Genomic DNA, 22,632 nt, shown 5'->3' with positions numbered 1-22,632 from the left:
AAAATTAGGTTAGGTGTCACTCATATAGTTAAAAACTAGTCATTGGAGTGACACCTAAATAAAATAAACAAACAAAAAATCTTACAATACATTATTACAAACAGCAATAATAACAAATAAAAGCATGCGTAAATTAAATTAATTTAAAAATAGTAATAAAAATGATAAAGCTATAATAATTTAAATAATAAGATAAATAATATGAAAACCAATATATAAATATGAAAACACAAATTAGTAACAACAGCAAACAAAAGCAAAAATAATTAGCAAAATAAAAACAAATAAAAACAAATTTTACGCAAACGAAAATGCAAACACAAAAACTACAAAACGAAAATTCAATCACAAAATCTTGCACAAAATAAAATTAAATAAAAAAATATTAACAATCTTTTGTTATTTTGGCAAAAAAAAGAAAGGTGTAAAAAAATTAGTAAAATAGAAAAACAGCGAACAACAATAAAAATAATTAGCAACAACAGCACAGATAATAACAAACTTTATGAAAACGAAAAGGCAAAACACAAAAACTACAAAACAAATATGCGAACACAAAAACTTCTACAAAAAAAAATAAAATAAAAAAAATAATAATAATCTTTTGTTATTTTTGGCAAGAAAAAAAAAGGTGTAGAAAAATTGGAAGCGATATTTTCTTAATGTTTTAATTAGTTTTTTTTTATTATTTCAAACATTTTATCGAATTTTTTTACTTTTAACTTGATGCTTTGCTTTTAATTAATTTCTTTTGTTATGTTTTTGTTTTATTAAATCTATTTGTTCTTTTATTCATTTATTCATTTTCTTGTTTTATTTTGTCTTCAATCTTTTAGTTTGTTTATACCTTTCAATAATTTTCTTATTTTACTTTATTTTCATAATAATCTTTTTTATTCTTCAAAATAATTTCTTTTGCAATCCCTTTTCTCTTTTTTCCGTCATTTGCGATGTCATTGCATTGAAAGGACTATAAATTATGAAATAATTTAGTTACTTAAAAAATATAAGATCATAAATTTTACAATATGAATTAGTTATTAATAAGGCTAAAGTAGATTGTTTGTTATAAACATATTTTAAGTAAGTTTTTTGTAGATGTTAGAAGTAGACTAGCCTTATATGTCGCTCACAATCAAGAGGTTTGGATTTTAATATATGGTTTACAATCAAGAGGTTTGGGGTTGAATATATGGCTCACCATTTAGAGGTTTGTGGTTGAATATATGGCTCACCATTTAAAGGTTTGTGGTTGAATATATGGCTCGCAATCTTGAGGCTTGGGGTTGAATATATAGCTCATGATCAAAGAGTTTGAAAAAAAAGCTGAAAAAATAAACAATCCTCTCCAAATGATCATGATGTCTAATGGTATGAGTGACATAATCATAGTTTTAAAAATGGTTTAATGCATTTTGATTTTTTTCAACTAAATCTTAGATTTGTTGAAAATCTAAGATTTAGTTGAAAAATTTTTTTTTCAACTAAATCTTAGATTTGTGAAAAATGCTTTAAACGCTTGGATTTGAATTTTTAAAAATATAAAGATATATTATTAAAGATTTATAATTAAAATATAAAAAATACTTAAGGCAATGTTAAGTGATGAAATGTTTTTAAGTCTGTATAGTTTTATAGTGAGTATAAAATATTTATGTCATATGTATTGAGTATATTATTATGTTAACAGTAACTAACATGACCAATTTATATTATGCTTACAGTACGTGATCAATGTATTTCATAACTATTAAGTAAGAAATAACAAACAAACAAAAAATTGTATATATTACTATTTGCAAAAATTGAAAGAGTTTTCTGAGTATAATTAATAATTTTTAATAATTCTAAAACAAAAGTTGGTTTTAATTAAGTGATTGTATAAAACCTGTCAAGAAAAATTGGCAACTTTATCTACAGTTTAACAATGCAAGTAGTATAAAAAGCGGGTTCTGGAACATTTTTTTTTCAACTATATACTTATCCATATTCTCATATCATATTTCAACTATCTCAACCATAATATATTAATATATTATGGTTACATCAATTTCATAAATGAAATTTAGCTCAAGTGTAAATGTAATCTACTTTGCATTAGGTCTTTCAGACCCATAAGAAGTAGTTCTTCGAACTTAGCTACGCATAATAGTAAATTACTCCTTTTACCTCAGAAAAACTTCCAGATTTCCCAACTTGCTCATCACCAGAGTTTATTGTTACTACTAATCTTCTACCATTAGTAACGCTAGGCATGGAGTCATTTTTACCAAAATTTCTGTAAAAAGAGATAGTAGTTGTAGAATCAATTTTTGGTTTTGATTGATACAATAGTCCAGATGATCTATTAGCAAATGAAGTATTAATTCCATTCCATGAAGATAAATAAAAATCTACTAAACCAGATGAGCAGTATATACATCTGCTATTATTTTCGTATCCAGGAAATATTAAATTACTATAGTTATAGGATGTCCAAGGTTGAATAACTGAGTCATTGTTTTTAGGAGAATTGATTCTGTCATACATGCGTACTCTTGATTCCCACCAATTTCCAGATTTACCGATAACATGCATTATAATATATTTTAAATAAACACCATTTCTATTACTATATAATATATATAATATATATTCATTACCATAAAATGTGTTCAAATATCTAAATGTGTATGAGTATAGTTTAAGATCTGAAATAAATGGGGGTATTAATGAAATATTTGCTTGTTGTGTTGAACTTATTGTAATAAAAGGTTGCAACGAATATGTAAGTGGATTTCCAGTTTTATTGTTTAATTCAATTTTTAGATAAATTTTAAATGGTAAATCAAGTGTAAAGTATCCTCCTAATTCAATATTAGAATGCATATTACAACCTTGTAAAGAGTTAGTATAAAATGGTCCACCAAGTGGAGCGAATAATAAATCACAAGCTATACTTCCTATGCAAAGCGTATTATCTGCATATATCCTAATAAATACGTTACTTGATACACTTCCATTAGGATTTGTTCCTTTAAATTCTAACCATAGTTTTCTGAGAATACCAGGACCACTATTTTGAATAAAAACTGCTGTTCCATCTGTATTTGGTTCAAGAGTCTGGGATTTTACTCCCATGCATGTTAAACTTGAATTTGGTACTATTTCTAAACTGCTAGGATTAGGTATTGTGTCAACATAGTACTTTGTAGCAGCATCATTTGGATTCATCAATTATTTCTTCAACATTGACAAGTTTATAATTATTTCTCATTTTTATTTATAAATTATTATTTTTTTTCAAAAAATAATTTTTGGTATCCCCTATCCCTTGAGCTCCTTGACCTCCTTTCCTAATTGTCCTATTGTCTTATTGTCCTATTGTCTTTTAGTTTGTAGTGTCCATATGCTAATGTGTGTATTCAATCTTCTAAAATAACTCTTTTATCGTCTTCTGCGCTTAATGCAATTTTATTGATCTCTTCTGTGTAAATTTCATGTGAATATGATCTTATTACATTCATTTTCCTAATATGATCTCTTTTATTTAATAAACAATCTTTGTAATCTTCATGTGTTATATACTTTTTAACAACATTTTTCTTTACTCCTTTACATTTTTTGTTATCTTTTCCGTGTACTTTGTAAGAATACAACTTTGATCTGAGTCCTACAAATTCTTCAATTTGTGCTCCTCCAGCCTCGTCTTTAAACATTCCTATTACTTTCTTATTAAGACCAACTTTAAATCCTACATTATTATTTGCTAGGTGCTTTGGATCAAATTCACTTGTATCAAATTTGCTTTCAATATCTTTAGAAATATCGTCATAAAAGTCTTCTGTTTTAATTTCGTATGCTAAAGAATCTGTACCTGTGAATAATAGTTTTGCTCGAGCATATTTTTTCTTTATGTAATCATAATGAAATTCATACATTAGAGTTTTGCTCAAATCCAATATACACATTCCTAAGTAAATTGGTTTAGCATATTTTAATTTTGTTCTTTTCATATGTATTGCAATTAAGTTTTCATCAAATAGTGTTCTACTTTCAAAGTTTGGTTTTGATGCTAGTTTAATAGCTTCATTTCTGTCTGTTACTAATCTAATATCAACTCTGTTCTCCATTGTTTTTCCAAATACTGAGTTGTTCATGAGTTTAAAAAAGTCTTTTTCAAAATCATTCGTTGCTTTAGTTCTAAGGTTTGTATTTAGTTCAATGTATTCATTGAGCCATGCTTTAATCCTAATCGTTCATATAGTTTTAGATTTTCATAATGTACTATATACTTTCTCTTATTATTCAAGTTGGGGACTAATTTTTCAACTTTATCGATATTTAACCTTTCAGGTGCAAGTGGATAATCATGTTCATCATGTAGATGTTCAGGGTAATCTAAATCTATTTCTAGTATATATGTAATTGATTTCCAGTTTTCTATTTCATTTTCGTCCATCCATTTAAAACCATGTGTTGGAAGTGGTTTACTCATTGCCCATCCATATAAATTATTAGCGTCTAGATATTGTATGAATGTTGATTCTTTGCTTTTGTCATATTTGTCATCCATGTACTTTTTTTTTTTTTTTTTTTTTTTTTTTTTTTGTTATTCACCTCCTCAAGGCCGAGAAGGCCACTACAGACGAGGAGGTTACTTAATAGTGGTTATAACCCTCTCTCAACTCTATAACTCCGAAACACGAACCTTGACGAACAAGGCCGCTGCGCGGAGAAACAAGTTGAGCGCGGTACTACCAGGGACGTGGTTATTATTATTATTAGATTATTATTATTATATTTATTATTATTAGGGACGTGGTTATTATTATTATTAGATTATTATTATTATATTATTATTATTATCACTTATTATTAGATGTTCCTAACCTATTTGATATCATACTAATTCCACCTCTTAAACCTTTCTTTATCATTAGGATCATATCGTAATCGCTCAGCAGTTCTAATTTTACTTTTGTTTTCTTCAATGCTGCATCCCAAGCTAATCCTGGTGATGTATAATACCAAGCAGGATCTAATTTATAACAATTCATACAAACATCTCTAAAATTTTCAAAGACGCCAGCTAGTAAAAGCACATCTGAAACGTTGTACAATTCATGATAATCTCTAAAGGTTTTGCAATGAAACTCATTCCATACAGTTTGTGCATGTGAGTAATCATCATCACTTATATCTTCATCATTCAATTTTGAAAAGAATAACTCTTTTGGTGGTAATTGGGTTTCATTAAATTTATCAACAGAGTCTACCCAATCATAGGGATATACGCCTTTTTTTAGTAATAAATCTAATTGTTTCCCTGAATACAATTTTCTGATATTTTTACATTGCTCTTTTGATAAATTTTTTGATAAAAAATCTAAACTAGAAGGCATAAATCTATAACTGTCTAAGAAACGAATCTGACGCTTTATTTCAACACTCTTTCCATCTTTAACAAACTCTCCAACTTTAATCACTCTAGAAAAGCTAATATACTTTTCTTCATTGTTTGGTATGCAACTCAATTTCCCTCCTGATAATTTCTTTATAAATAAGTGAGAATCATAACCAGATAAATTGTGAAGTAATACTGGAAAGAATTTTGGAATTTTATAATTTAAATTACAACTTTGATGAGCAGCACCTCTATATTTTCCAGTAATATGACAATGGTCACATACTTTATCTTTTCCAAGTTTTTCTCCACAAATGTGACATTCTGTTGCTTCATTAAAATCATGCTTGTTTTCAGTATTAAATATCATCTTTTTTGGAAATTTAATCCTATCACAAATTTTCTTAATATCTTCTTGTAAACTATCAACAAAAATTTGTGCAACATCATCTGTTTCACTACTTGCAGTAAATGTGACTGGACTGCTTTGATAAAAACTTTTGTCAAAACATTTAATATAATAACAGAATGAACTTGGAATATGTTTATGATATTGTTTAGTATAAGATTCATTCGGATTGGGTTCACAAGTGTCAATTTGTTTGATAAAACTTTCAAAGTCAGCATATACTACAAATGGAACTCTCATTGATTTATTGTGATTAGTAAATTGCATTGTTGAATTTGGTGGTGGAAAATCGATACGTACTGAATCATGTGTTTCACAATACGATTTATGATTAGATAAAGATTCTTCAGAATTAAATCCTAACAAACAATTTCTACAATAGTGTTTTTTGCAACGTTTATTTGATGTTTGTGATGAAAGTAATCTGCTTAAATTTTTTATTAAACAGTAATCATTAGTTTCTCCATTTGAGATTAATAGTAAATCTATTAAATGTTTGCGATCATTATTCTTTGATACGTGCAAAATATGAACTTCTGAATTTTCATAACCATATACATCGACACTGATATCTTGATTGTTCTTCTCAAATTGTGTAATTTGATTTAAAGATACTGGAAAATCTATTTTATCCCAGTTTATTTTTTCAGCTTGATCTTTAAGATCTTTATCTACTCTTTGATGATGAGAATTCTTTCATGATCTTCTGATGATTATCTGTTGGATTTAATGCTCTTGCGATACACCACTTAAAACATTGATCTTCATTCTTTATATTAATTATTGCTTTTTTAGTTGCTAAATTTTTATCAAGTGGAATGTATGATTTAGCTTTAATAGGATTATACTCAATAAAATTGATATCCATCTTTTCAACAGAAACAAATCTCCAACCTGATCCTGCTTGTTGATATAATGATAAGGATTCTAAAATTTTCTGCTTTGATGTTTCATAAAAATCGTCTAAATCTGTTGTTTCTAATACAACTTGATTACTCGTTCTAAATGGAGCAGATGCGATTAAAGTTTCTCCTGTTTTAATATCAGTACGCTCCATTTCACAAGTGAGAACTATATAAACCTTTGATTTTCTATTTTCAGTTAGTATTTTAATTGCACTTTTTTTAGCAGCATTCATGAAAGATATAGCATCATATCCTTTTATTCCTTTAACTGAAAACTGATTTGTTACATTCTTAACAGCTGATTGTGATAATTTAAATTCTATCGGATTTATAATTCCAAATTTTTGATACAAATTTGAAACTGTAGATTTTAATTCATCAACTTTTTTATTCACAACCTTTTTAATTGGTTCTGGAACATGTGATTCAATCCAATCTGCAAAAGAACTTATCTTTTTATTTATTTCTTTTCTAATTTGTGTAATAGGCTGAAAAGGTGACGGAGCTAAAATTGTTGATGATATATCTGGAACAGGCTCATCAAGTAGATACTCTGTTCTTATCTGTGTGTGCGATAACGCTTCTTCTAATTCGCTTTTTCGCATATTATAATAATATTTAATTTTTTGCTCTTTAGCGATTTGTTTTAATTTTTTCACCGTTATTTTATTTTCCATTTTTATATAGCAAGATAATTTTTTTTAATTTTCATTTTCTTTATATCATTTTTCAAAAAAAATTTTTCTTGTCATATAGAATTTTTTTTTTTTAATTTTTCAGAACTTTAATATTTCAATCGCATTAAAAGATAATTTTTTAATTGAAATTCAATTAAAAATTCCACATTTTTCTCACTTTTATCTCAATCTAATTTTCTGGTTCTTTAAGGAATAATTTAAGAGCTTTTTCATAATCATATTTGAAGATATTTGGATTATATGATAACCAATTCCAATCTACTTTATCTAAATTCTTTTTTAACAATTCAATAGCATTTGGATTTTCAGATAACCATCGCCAATCTACTTTATCTAAATTATTTTTTAATATTTCAATTGCATTTGGATTTAAAGATAAAATTTCCCAATCTACTTTATCTAAATTATCTTTTAATATCTCAATTGCATTTGGATTTAAAGATAAAAATATCCAACATACTTTATCTAAATTCTCTTTTGATATCTCAATCGCATTTGGATTTTTAGATAAATAAGACCAATTTATTTTATCTAAATTCTCTTTTAATATCTCAATTGCATATGGATTTGTAGATAACATTTCCCAATCTACTTTATCTAAATTCTCTTTTAATATCTCAATCCCATTTGGATTTCGAGATAAATTTTTTCCAATTTACTTTATCTAAATTCTCTTTTAATACTTCAATAGCATTTGGATTTTCAGATAACCATTCCCAATATACTTTATCTAAATTATTTTTTAATAAATTAATCGCATTTGGATTTTTAGATAACATATGCCAATTTACTTTATCTAAATTATTTTTTAATATTTCAATTGCATTTAGATTTTCAAATAAATTATCATATCCCATTTTTATATATAAAGATTTTTTTTTAATATATTTTAATTTTTTTTTAATTTTTCAGAATTTGATATTTCAATCTTATAACCATTATCAATCTTACCATCACGCATTTCAAGATATCTATATCCATGACCAGTTTCACGCATTGCGCTGTATAAGGATTTATATACTGTTTCTTCTCCTGTCTCCATGTTTGTTAATTTAATAGTGACTGGTTTTTTCTTAATTGTTTTTAATCTTTCATACTTTGGATCTATTTGTTTTTTCTCTTCTTTTACTGGATGTATTCAAGGTCTTCCAACTGATCTTTTCTCATCAACATCTTTTACTGGATGTATTCTAGGTCTTTCAACTTCTTTTCTCAGTTACTTCTTTCACTTCAGCCATAATAGATCCTTTATCTAATAACTCATTTTCCATTGCAATCATTATCAATGTAGCGATATTGTCAGATGTTTTTGAAATGTTATTTTCTTCTAATAAACTTATTAAACTTTTCTTTGTATAGTATATTTTTTGTTATATAAAGAAAAAATTTTAAAATAATTTTCAAAAAAAATTTAATTTTCAAAAATTTAGTTATTAAATTTAATATCATTTGCTTTAAGTTCCATTATCTTATCAGATAATACAAGAGCATATGCTTGAGTATTTGCTGGTACAGCTGTATTAAATGTTGCTCTAATTTGTACTTGTATTGATGATGATTTTAATGTTTCTGATTGTTTACTAATATCAAAAACAAAAATTGGGTATAAATCTCTATAGTCAGAAGGACTTATGTTGCTGTTTGCAATCAATTCAGTCATCCCATAAAATTTTTCTTTAAACATAGATGCTTCTCTATAAATTCTTGAAATTTTCTGATTTGGAAATGACAAATCATAATCTTCAGTAGGATATCTGGTATTATTAACCATAATGAACATATTTTTCAAGTCACAATGATCAAATATTGAAGCATGGACAGTTTGGTCACCGTTAGCTCTATTTGTTTGAAATCCGACAATAACATATCTAGGATTTTCAGGAGGTGTATGTGAGGGCGATTCCCAATTAAATAAAGTAACTTGTTGAACATTTGCAATATAACACTGACGATTTCTAAAACTTACTGGAATGGCCACTTTATTTTTAATTTCATCAATAAGTCTTTTTTTTTCTTACCTGATGGTATCAAATTTGGCATAAGAAGCTGTATTCTATTAAGAATAACTTTTCCTGCAGCTGCACCAGCAAGCCTAAAAATTGCATTATCATCACTTTGTCTTACAAGAGTTATTGTATGTTTAAGACCATAAATAACTATTTAGATTTGTGCCATTAATGGGTTCATATATATGTTCTTCATATCTTTCAATTCCATTATCTATCTCTATCAATTCTGTAAAATTAAATACTTCAGAAGTCGTCATTTTATTTTTTTATAGACAATATAAAAATTTTTTTTTTTGATTGACGATTCTTAAAAGCGATATAAAAAAATTTACGAAAGCTAAATTTACGCAAGTTGAAGGCTGCGTCCCATTTTAACTAGATCTTCTATTCTTACAGCATTTTTATTTGATACTTTGCATGGGCGACCTTTGCATGGAGCTTTTTTTACTGATCTTATTGCAGACCCCATCATCAATTTATTTATATTTGTTATTACCTCTTCTTCATTATTTTTTCCATGCGAAGTAGGTCTTTCAGATACTCCAAAACTTGAAATTAATTCATCAATTTTATTATTAACAGGTTGTGACGCTATTTTTGATGATGCTTTATCAATGAATTGTTTTCCTTTTTCAACTGTAGCATTTTTAGCAGCTTCTATCGCTGATTTTGAAAGTTCTTTTCCTGCTGATTTAGCAGCAGTTTTTGCATTTTTTCCTAAATCAGTAGCATCCATCTTCTTCAACATAGCTGATGACACTCTTGTTACATTTGATGATGCTGCTCGTCTAAATAAATTTATTAAACTGTCAAATATACCACTTCCTCCAACAACATGTTTCTTTATATATCTCCTATTATTAACAATTAGCATTTTTTTATGTACTATATATTTTTTTTATATAATTATAAAAGATTTTGTATTACTTTATACTGTGAACTATCCATTTCACCTTGTCTTAATAATTCATCACAAATTGCAACACCTTCATTTCTTGCTCCAGTGTTACCTGCTTTCCATGCAGCTATACACAAATAAAGCCTATCAACTAATGCATCAGGGTCACTAGGAAGAATTATAGTTTGTACTCTACCTCCAATTCCTTTTCCTCTTGATTCACGCTTCCTATTTTCTTTTATGTCCTTCCAAATAGGTGATATTATTTCTCTGTATTTTACACTACGAGAAGACTTTGGTTTGTATGGGTTTTCAGTAGTAATTGCATCTGTTTGTATTGTTATATCTCGATAATTGTGAAGATCATCTATGTTATATATTTCCTTATTAGGATTAGACTTTGTTAGTAATTCCCAAAGACCAGGAGTACCTATGTATTTTATTCCATTTATATCTATATCATCATTATTAATTAATATTGGAACTTTTCCTATAAAAAATTTACCCTCTTTAGAATGTATTCCAAATGTAGTGTCTGTAGACTTTTTACTATAAGTATACATCCTAAGATAGTCTGTTGCAATTTTTCCCAACTTTAAAAATTCATCAGAACGCATTAGATCCTTCGGATCCATAAGAAGTATTTCTTTAGATCCATAAGTAAGTATTTCAGGATATGCATTTGAAAAGGTAAGAGCAAATTGATTAGCTTGATCTTGCAATTTAGATATATCCTCCCTTATTTGACTATCAATTAATGGCTTGTACAATTTTGACCAGTCTATCTGCTAATTAGAATCTCCAATCTTTTCACTAAAATCATTCTGCTGTATTCTTTTTTTACTCTCTGATAATTCTTTTACAATTTGATCTCTCTTTTCAGTGTCTGTAATTTTTAAAAATGACATTTTGTTTTTATATAAAAAAGATTAAAAATACAACATAAAAGTTTATGTTGTGTTTTATGTTTTACGTTACGTTTTACGTTTTAGCAAACTATTTAAATAATCAATATTAAACGTTCCACAATTCTTTTTAATCTCAAAGTCTTTATAAATGGTATCTATTGTTTCTAATAATTTTAATATAAGTGCCATTGATAAAATACTTTTTATTAGTTTTTTTTCTTTGAAATCACACTCTAATTGAAGTACATATTTATCTATAATTTTTAATTTATCCTGTTTTTTAACATTATTCCATTGTTTAAGTGATTCTTTAATGTCTCTTTCTACACAATAAAAATCACTATCTTCATTCCAGATAAGTTTATAAAGTTTATTTCTCTCATCATCACTATAAGTTGATGGTTCTGAAAATTTCCACAATCAGTGATAAATATAGAGTGACTTTTCTGCTTTTAAATTCATTTTTTTATTAACTTGTCTGCCTATTATTGATAACACACCTTGTTATCAATAATAGGGATTGTTGATAAAAAACCAATTCCAATAGTTCCAAGTGCCATAGTGCTTGCTAGTAATGCATTATCAATTGCAAAAATTATTTTTACAGCTCTATGATATTTTTTACTTAGCGTCATTCTCTTTTCTCTCTCACGCTCTATTTCTTTTTGAATCTCGCCAATTTTTTGTAACCGATATGATTTTTCTTCAGGTGAATTAGGAAGAACAGGGTAAATATTGTTATTCTCAGTAGGTATAGCTGAATAAATGTTATTGTACATTTTATTATTGTATTCCATTTTTAATAAAAAAAATAAAAAAATTAACACAATAGATTAACAGAACAAAAACAATCTCCTTTTTTAATTATTACATCATCAACTGAATTATTAGTAATTACTACAATGTCATCAACAGACTCTGCTATTACAGAATTTTGTAAACTTAACATTTTTAATTTAAGTTCATTTTTTAATGAAACTAATGCAACACCTTTTCTTATAGAAAACTTTAAAGAAACACTTTTTTGTGACTTGAAACCTATTTTAATATCTTGTTGTGCAAATACATCATATCTTCCATTTAATAATATTGCAGGATGCTGTAAATTTTTATGTGGTTTAAAAACTATAGGAAATGGTTCCGGTTGTTTATATTTGTTTATAAATTTATGCACTGGCATGCTATTTGACATTTTATTATATATAAATTTTATTATATATAATTTGAAAATCAAAGAATCATATTTAAAAATGGAATATAAGCAAATGGAGAATTTGGTCCTAATAATAAATCTGATCCTGTTGATGTATAACCATTTCCACTACGTAAGTACAATCCATCACCTACAGAACTTTCTTTACTCCTCAAATATAAACCAGATCTTGCACATGTTAATTTAACTCTTTGTCCATTCTTTTTCATGTACACAATACCATTTCCAGAAATTTTATTAATCATAGTTGATCCAGCTGCTGAGCCCACTCCTGAAAGCAGTCCTGTTGCAAGTGGTGGTATAATTCTTGATGCTAAAGAACCAAGAAACGGTAAAAGTGCACCAATAAATCCACCTTCTATTTTAGAATTGTGTACTAGTTGTGTTTTACTTAAAATAATTGATACACCAGTACCTTTTTCATATGCTATTCTAATTCTATTCAATTGTGTTGTTACAGCTAATACATGCTCACCATTTAAATCTGAATTTGATAACTTAATACTAGCTCTAATACCACATTCAATTGCATTTTTAATTTTTTCTATTTAGTTTTGTGAAAGATTTACTTTAATATTAGTATATTTACTCATTTTGTTATAGTTAGATTATTTTTTTTCTCTTATATGAAATCTTATAGCTAATTTTTCTCTTCGTAAATTTATCAGATTTCCATCTTGATCGATCAATTTAGTCTCCATCTTTGAAATTGTTTTTAGTGTTATTGGTAAGTAAATTAAGTTTAATGGCTCTTGAATAACTTTATATCCAGGACCAACACTTGGGAAAAATGAATATATAACGTTTTCTGTTGTTCCATTTACATAGGATGATGCTATTATATCATTTGTTACACTTATGCTATTAATACTTAAAATGTCTACTATGTTATCTGATTCATGAGATCCTGTTGAATATACTTGACTGTTAAAACCAAGAATAGATCTAATTGAATTTATAGGTCTAAAATCAACTTTATAACCAGCTTCAATATTTTAAGTTGTTTTCAATGTGTTATTATCTGCTGAAAATATAATACTAGTTTCAACTCCATTAATAATTTTACTATTTTCAGTAATTTTTTCCACAATATACTTATTTATATCATCAATCTCATAACTACCTTCGAAAATGTTTATATCTATCCAAGTTGCTCCATTATCTGAACTATATCTAAAATTGTTATTTGAAGAATCAACATTTGGAAAACTGTAGAATGTATCAAGACCAACTAATGCCATTTCATAATCTTTATCTTCACTTAGTTGTATAATAGGAGCAAACTTCTCTTTTATATGACTACCTTTATCATTCAATATTATATACATTTTTTATATACAAAAAAATTATTTTAAACTTTAGATGGAAAATAAAAATTATCTAATCCACTTCTATATTTTCCATTATCTATTTTAGAAGATAAATCTATAACAACAAATCCATGAGGTTCTGACCAAGCATGCTTACAAAATCTTTTAAACTCATCTTTGTTCATATCACTACAAACATGATCTCTATAAATATGATTTAAATTCTTTGAATCTTGAGGAAATAAGCAAATAAAATTGGCATTTTTTCTAATAGTTTGTCTAGGTAACATAAAATAATTTTGTGCAAGATAGAAACAATCTACATTACTATGTCTTCCTCTTATGTAATATTTTTCACACTTATTTTGTTTTGTTATTTGCAAATCATCAAATATCATCAAATTATTCTTGTTAATATCAAGATCCTCAGGATTTGGTACATCTTCATCTGTTTCAAAAAACTTACACTGCATATCTGCTTTATCTTTCAAATTTTTTAAAACTTCTTTAATTACAAAATCTGGGATTTCATTTGATTTTTTTATATTGTCTTTTAACCTAAATAGTTCAAGAATAACTTCTTTTGGTAATTTTTGTTCAAAAGATTGCTTTAATATTTTGTGTTCTGGTTGAAAAAGAGATTTTCCAAAAACTTGTAAATTATTATAGTCTAACCAACCAGGTCTCGAAAGTAAATTCAATAATAAAGTAGTTTTTCCATAACCCGACTTTCCAACAATAATTCCTCTTATACTCTTAGGAAACAACTTATTATTTCTCTTATTGCTATTTGCATTCCATGACAAATCTATAATATCCATTTTTTATATATCAAGATTTTTTATATAAAAAATTTTATATATATATATATAAAATGTTGTACTGCGTTAAATGTAGAAAAAAAACAAATACACTAAACTTGCAAAATGTTGTGAGTAAAAACAATAGAAATATGCAACGTGGAAATTTGTGGAAGAATAAAAACTCAATTTGTATCATCAAAAAAAGGAGGAGATTTAGTGAGTTCGATTAATTCAGCAACACGTAAAATAAAACTACCATGGTCGAAGTTTCTAGGTGAAATGCATTTACCTGAAACTGAACTTTGCAGTTCCTGGTACTAATTTAAATGAACGATTAACTTCTACTGACGCATATAAAGAATGGAGTAAACCTATAGATAGAGTTGATAATGCAGCTTACCATCATGATCTTGCTTATAAATACTTCAATGATACTGCAAAAAGAAATTTAGCTGATTAAATTATGATCGAAGAAATGGGTTCTATAAAAAATCCGATGAATATGGGCTGCTGATTTAGTTGACATGAAATCTTTTTCTAAATTCAATGACGGTATAAAATACTTATTAATGGTAATAGATATTTTTTCTAAGTATGGATGGATTTTTCCATTGAAAAGTAAAACTGGAGTTGATGTTGCTAATGCTTTAAATAAAATCTTCCACGAAAGAAAGTGCCAAAAAATATGGGTAGATAAAGGCTTAGAATTTTATAATAGGCATGTTAAAGCTCTAGGTGTTGATTTATACTCAACTGAAAATGAAGAAAAAAGTTGTGTAGTTGAATGTTAGAATAGAACAATGAAAGATAAAATGTTTAAGTACTTTTCAGCTAATTCTACTAGAAAATATATTGACGTCTTAGATGAAATGGTAAATAAATACAACAACACAAAGCATTCTTCCATTAAAATGACACCTGTTAAAGCTAGCAATAAAAAGAATGAAAATATTGTTTGGTTCAATCTAAATAGAAATGTACGATCAAAGTCTGTAAGACCAAAGTTTTCAATTGGTGATAGAGTTAGGATAACTAAAAAGAAAGGAACGTTTGAAAAAGGATACACACCGAGATGTACTGAAGAAGTTTTTACAGTGTCACAAGTTCAGTTCACAGATCCACCAACTTATAAATTAACTGACTATAATAGTGAAGAAATACAAGGTACTTTTTATGAACAAGAAATGCAAAAAACGGATCAAAGCATATTTAGGATTGAAAAAGTTATTCGCAAACTTAAAAACAAATCATTAGTAAAGTGGTATGGGTATCCTGATTCGTTCAACTCATGAGTTGATAATAAAGAATTGATAAGTTTACTTTAATAGGAGTAATTTACTATTATGCGTAGCTAAGTTCGAAGAACTACTTCTTATGGGTCTGAAAGACCTAATGCAAAGTAGATAACATTTACGCTTGAGCTAAATTTCATTTATGAAATTGATGTAACCATAATATATTAATATATTATGGTTGAGATAGTTGAAATATGATATGAGAATATGGATAAGTATATAGTTGAAAAAAAATGTTCCAGAACCCGCTTTTTATACTACTAATGCATGATATATAAATATATGTATATATATAATATATATTTGTATATATATATATTAAATATATGTACATATAATATATATTTATATATATATATATATATTAAATATATGTACATATAATATATATTTATATATATTAAATACATATATATATATAATAAATGTTAAATATATATATTATATATATATATTAAATATATATACATATATGTATATATATATATATATATATATATATATATATATATATATATATATATATATATATATATATATATAAATGATGCCCTGCTGTTTAAGATGCCTCTCTCTCCCCTACGAGTGATTTTGCATAAATTTTAATGCCCCAATCTCTGTTCTTCCACTCTCTCTCTCTCTCTCTCTCTCTCTCTCTCTCTCTCTCTCTCTCTCTCTCTCTCTCTCTCTCTCTCTCTCTCTCTCTTACACACACACTCACTCACTCTCTGCTGTTTATGGTACCCCACTATCTTCTTCAATTGATTCAGTATAAATTTTGAAAGAATAACATGAGAATGATTAAAAAAAACTATTATTTTTTAAATCATAACTGTTTAAATGTTGTTGTAATATTTTTATAAGAGTAATTATGGTTGTTTTTGTTGTTGTTTTTTTAATTATATTTGTTAACATTTTTTTATACAATTACTATTATTATGATTGTTACTGTGATATTATTTGTAATAATTAGTGTGTTCTTATTACTATGTGGCAACAATAAGCAACAACAATTGTGTTAAAGTAATTAAATTTAATTGTTTTTTTTTCTTTTAAATCACATTTTTGTTTTGTTTTTGTTGTTTGTAATTTAGAAATTGTAGGTTTAAATTTTTTGGTTGCTTATTCTTGTTTTTTTTTCTAAATTTTATTTTTTGTTTTTTCAGGGGTTTTTTTTTTTACTACTTTTTCTACATGCACCAACTGACTCAGATATTATTTATTTAATAGGGAAAACATGCAAGAAATGTAAATACATTGACTGAATATTTACTCATTTTGTTATAGTTAGATTATTTTTTTTCTCTTATATGAAATCTTATAGCTAATTTTTCTCTTCGTAAATTTATCAGATTTCCATCTTGATCGATCAATTTAGTCTCCATCTTTGAAATTGTTTTTAGTGTTATTGGTAAGTAAATTAAGTTTAATGGCTCTTGAATAACTTTATATCCAGGACCAACACTTGGGAAAAATGAATATATAACGTTTTCTGTTGTTCCATTTACATAGGATGATGCTATTATATCATTTGTTACACTTATGCTATTAATACTTAAAATGTCTACTATGTTATCTGATTCATGAGATCCTGTTGAATATACTTGACTGTTAAAACCAAGAATAGATCTAATTGAATTTATAGGTCTAAAATCAACTTTATAACCAGCTTCAATATTTTAAGTTGTTTTCAATGTGTTATTATCTGCTGAAAATATAATACTAGTTTCAACTCCATTAATAATTTTACTATTTTCAGTAATTTTAATAGAATTTAATAGGGCATACATGCAAAGAGTTTGCATACATCAATTCAGGGTTAACCCTTACTCTGATGTAAGCAAGCTCCTTGCATGTCCTCTCTATTTAAGTCAGTCAATGTATGTACACTCCCTGCATGTTTTATTTATTAAAATCAGTTAATGTATGTCAGTGGTGTAACCTCAGGTTATTGACCAGTCACCTAAAATATTGCTCATGTAGACCGGAAATTTAATTTAATTTGACAGCTTTTATCAACCACAGAGGAAAAGTACTGAAAAAAATCAGTTAAAACGCTGGACTACTAAAATACAGCTAATAAGAAACTGTTTAATTAAAAATAAATTGTTTTATAAAAATATATTTAATTATTCTCACTTGATCTTCAATCAATTTAAAAATGTTGAAATGTTTTTAATATAATTTAAAATACAATGACTTCATATTTTAAAAAAAGTTATAACTATGTTTTGAAAAAAAAATTATATTTTAATTGAAAAGAGAACATAATTCAAAATGTTACTATAATGTTTTAAAAAACATAGTTGCACATTGAAACATTTTGAATCACATGTTTAATTTAATTCAAGTGGGTTTCTACATTGTATATAACATTACATTTTGTAAAGTTATATACAATGAAGTCTACTTTCTTTTATTAAAAGATTTCTTTAAAATAAACACAAGGAATAAAATCTTTAAGTTATTTGTTAAGTGGTTTTATTATTACCCACCCTTTTCTAAGTAATAACTGTGTGGTCTCTTTTAAGTCAGTTAGTGTATGCACTCATTCATAAAATCAATTAGAAATTGTTCACTATGCAAAATATCATTCACAATGCCAAATAACAAAGTTCACTATGCAAAAGATCAGTCCATGTAGCAAAATATCAAGATTTTACCACAAGGTAAAATATCAAACAGGAGACGAAATTAAGATAGATATTATTATTATCTTCATTATTATTAATAATAATAATAATAATATTATTATTATTATTATTATTATCTTTATTATTATTATTAATAATAATATTATTTTTATTATTATTATTATCTTCATTATTATTATTATTAATATTATTATTTTTATTATTATTATTATCTTCATTATTATTATTAATAATAATATTATTATTTTTATAATTATTATTATTATTATCTTCATTATTATTATATTAAAAATAAAAATAGAAAAAAGTAATAAATAAATAAAATAGAAATAGAAAAAAAGAAATTAAATATATTAAAACTTTTTAGAACACTGTTTATGTTGGAGGTGTCAGTGGGTTTGCTATGTTTGATATTTCACTATTTGAGAAAGGTATTTGTTTACTATGATCTATTTAAAAGTTTTAAATCTTTTTTACATTTTTTTTTTATTTTGATAAAAGATATTGAGAATATATTTTTAAGTAATCTAACTTTTATTGTTGAATATAAATTTTTAAAAATTGATTTAAATTAATTCTACATTATTAATTGTACAATTACGCGCTCAAATATACATACAAATATATATATATATATATATATATATATATATATATATATATATATATATATATATATATATATATATATATATATATATATATATATATATATATACACCAGTGATTTAAGTTTATAAATTTGTTATAAAATTTTATAACTATATATAACAGTTATATTTATTATATTTATTATATAGTTATTGTTATTAAATTGTTATTTAATAAGAAATATATAAATATATACATTTAATTTGATATTGGTGGTTGGCTAATCTTTTTCTTTTTTCTTTTTGCTTCCATGTTTATTTCTTTAGAAATATAAAGAACTCACTATACTAGTTTTTGTAATTTTTAGTGGTTTGTTTTAGATTTTATATTTCATGACTGATGATTGCTGTATATGCATAAAACTTAAAGTACTATTAAAAAATTGCTTTTTGTTCATATATAAACACACACACTAGGGATGGCAAAAATCCCGGGATTTCGGGATTACAAATTTGTCCCCGGGAAATCCCGGGATTGAATGAAAAACTTACAATCATAGAAGATAAAGCCTGCGAAGAACTTTTAATTATCAAACACTATTATATGATTAATTTAACTGATGAAGTAAAGTAATTTAAACAATAAATAACACCTTTAAACGATAACACAAAATAACAATGTTTAAAAATAATATAAGTATACATTAATATATAAGAGTTATAATTCGTTTTGAAAGCTCCACCTTAAAAAACTCAAAGCGTCCATCATTTCATCGTTTAATCGTGTTGGATTTTTAGAGCATAAAAACCCAGCGGCTGAGAATGCTCGTTCAGACTCTACACTTGTTGGTCGTATAGATAGAATATAGTTAAACACTTTTTGAAGGTGATCACCTCTTGTGCCACCACTTTCAAATAAAAACATTTCTTTTTCAATCTTAGAAGTTATACTTTCTACCCTTATAGGTGTTGTTCGTATAGCTATCAATCCTTTTTCCATAACTTCGTTTAATTGTTCACTAATTGTTTTGACTTTCTTATCACCTTCGTCGCTTCTTAAAACCTGGTTTAGCTGAACATCACAACTGCTGTCTGCTGCTGATGCTATATCTGCAGGATGAAAACGCTTTATCATGCTTACTATAATCTTTTTATTTTGATTACTTGTATTTGGTACAAAAGCATCTGTGATTTTCGTTGATGTAACCTGGCCATTATGAAGATAATAAACTAAGCTACTTAATGGTGTTCTCCTCTCTTTAATTCGGTGACTCAAAGCAGCATACAGTTTATTCCCGATTTCAGATTTTTGTTGTTTTATTTTGGTCAACATAAACTCTAATGCAATGTCAGTTGTAATTAAAGTTGCGTCTCGTCGACAAAGTGCTTCCACAGTGGCTTTAACAGGAGTCAAAAGTGCTACTAAATCAGATACAATTTTATATTCATTTTCGTCCATCTTAATTGAATCGTCAATTTTAGAATCCAATTCTAAATCTAGAAATGCCTTTTTAACACAATATTTTAATTTGTCAAATCTTTCAAGCATAAGCAATAAGCTGCTCCATCGGGTTTTACAATCCATAATTAAATGGATGACCTTTCCAAACTCAATTTTTACGTACTTTTGTAAATAATTTTCATTTTTGGTTGGGGACCTTTTAAAGATTTTTACAATTTTCCTGACCTTTGTTATAACAGGTTTAAAAACTTGGTGTTTAATAGTAACCTCAGAGGTTTCATTAAACAAAAATGAATTATTTGAATCTTGAATACAATCTTCCTCTTCAGAAGCATAGTCATTAATACAATCATTATCTTTTTCTTCATCACTGTGGTTCTCTAAACTTGCAAAGGTAGTGTGCTCATCATCTAAAATTTCATCGATTTCCAAGTAATTGGGGTCATTTTTATAAAGAACTGATATTACTGCCAGCTGTAGAGCGTGGGCAAAGCATAGTTGTTGATCACTTTCTATAATTTTTCCAAGTTTCTTCATGACGCTTGCACCATCCGTGGTAATACCAATGATATCGTCCTCAAGTTTTATTTTAAAATTGTTGAGTCTTTCGTTTAGAAGTGAAACGCACTTTTCTGCTGGCATAGATCCTAAAATGCAAATCAAACCTAAATTTCAATAACTTTTCAACTCGTGTACGTTCACATTCATGTATCTGCAGTTTCCAAAAGAAGTCCACTCATCAAGCGTTAAGGAAAACTTGAAGCCTCTTGATATTTGATCAATTATTTCCTTTATAACTAGTTTTTTAACCTGTTCATAGTAGTCTAACACCATTTTTCGAATAGTGTTTCGTGATTTTGGGACAAAGCCTCGTGCAACTAACCCAGCTCGTATATCAGAAGAGTTGCAAATTGTATTAAATGATATACCATCTTTTGCTGCCATACGGGCAAATACTTCAGGTAGGCATTCATCTTTTTTCGATGTTGTTGGAAAATAACTTGTGATTTTCGGCTTTTTATTTTTCGGTTCTAATAATTCTTTTGAAGTTGAAGGTGTTGTGGATAAACTTGATTCCTGCGATGTTAATTTAATTTTATGTATGGAAAGTAAATGGGTATGAAGACCTTTCGTTGAACCACCAGCAATTTTTAATATTTTTTTGCATGTAATTACTTTGCATAAGGCTGTTTCATCTGCTCCTTTTAAAAAATGTTTCCACATGAGATTTGTGCTGTTGAATTCAGCGTGGTTAGTCATGATATTAGGCTAATTTCTATCTTATTGAAAAAAAAAAGTTATATTTTAAGCTATTTATTGACTAATTATCTTTATTCATAATTCAAAATGAACTTATGTGAAAACAATTATACTTCGAATTAATAAATAAAGTTTATTTAATATACCTTCCGTATTTGGTAACTTTTAATGTTAAAGAACTTGTGACAATCACGCCAACGTTAAGAATTTAAAAAATAAAAGGAAAACATTGCATGGAGAATAAGCAGCTCAAATTTTATAGCGAAAATTTAGACATTTTAAATAAATTAATTAAGTTTAATCAATTTTTGTTTTTATTTATTGTTTATTACAATCCTGAAATCCCGGGAAATTTTAGAGACTAATCCCGGGATTTCGGGATCATGAATTTGTCTGTAATCCCGGGATTTCGGGATCCCGGGATTGCCATCCCTAACACACACACATACAGCCCTTAGAATTATGGTCAGCATTTGACAATGCTGACTTCACTGTCGATCTAAAAGTGATTAAGGTTGGCGATTTTTTGTCCACTTCATTATTGGTGTCATGTTAAAACCATTGTGTTAAAAATTTTGTGCCAACCTTATGCGCACCAAAAAGTTTTTTAAGATTAGCAAAAATATATATCACAAACAATTCATATAAATTCATAAGGATGCAATTTCCTAATATCATTTTTGTGCTCTAAATCTAAAAATGTGCACTTTAATTTTACAGAAAAACAAGAAAAAAATAGAATAATGAAAGAAAAGATTGCTGCCTTTAGTTGATGTAGCAGCACTCATTTGTGACAGTAGGCTCTAGCCGTTATGTACTGAAGCCCTCACAG

General features: G+C 26.7%; 1 protein-coding gene across 6 annotated transcripts in view; it reads left to right on the top strand.

The window, feature by feature from the left end:
• Nucleotides 1-22,632, top strand: part of LOC100205249 (semaphorin-1A) — a 66,987-nt gene that overhangs the window by 34,986 nt on the left and 9,369 nt on the right. For all 6 annotated transcript variants that reach the window (XM_065815540.1, XM_065815543.1, XM_065815542.1 and 3 more), the window contains exon 17: nt 18,856-18,919. In XM_065815540.1, coding sequence (XP_065671612.1) covers nt 18,856-18,919 — 64 coding nt within the window. The remainder of the gene's footprint in view (nt 1-18,855; nt 18,920-22,632) is intronic.

Source organism: Hydra vulgaris, chromosome 13 (assembly GCF_038396675.1).
Source record: "Hydra vulgaris chromosome 13, alternate assembly HydraT2T_AEP".
NCBI lineage: Eukaryota > Metazoa > Cnidaria > Hydrozoa > Anthoathecata > Hydridae > Hydra > Hydra vulgaris.
This window is presented reverse-complemented; position numbering and strand designations above follow the sequence as displayed.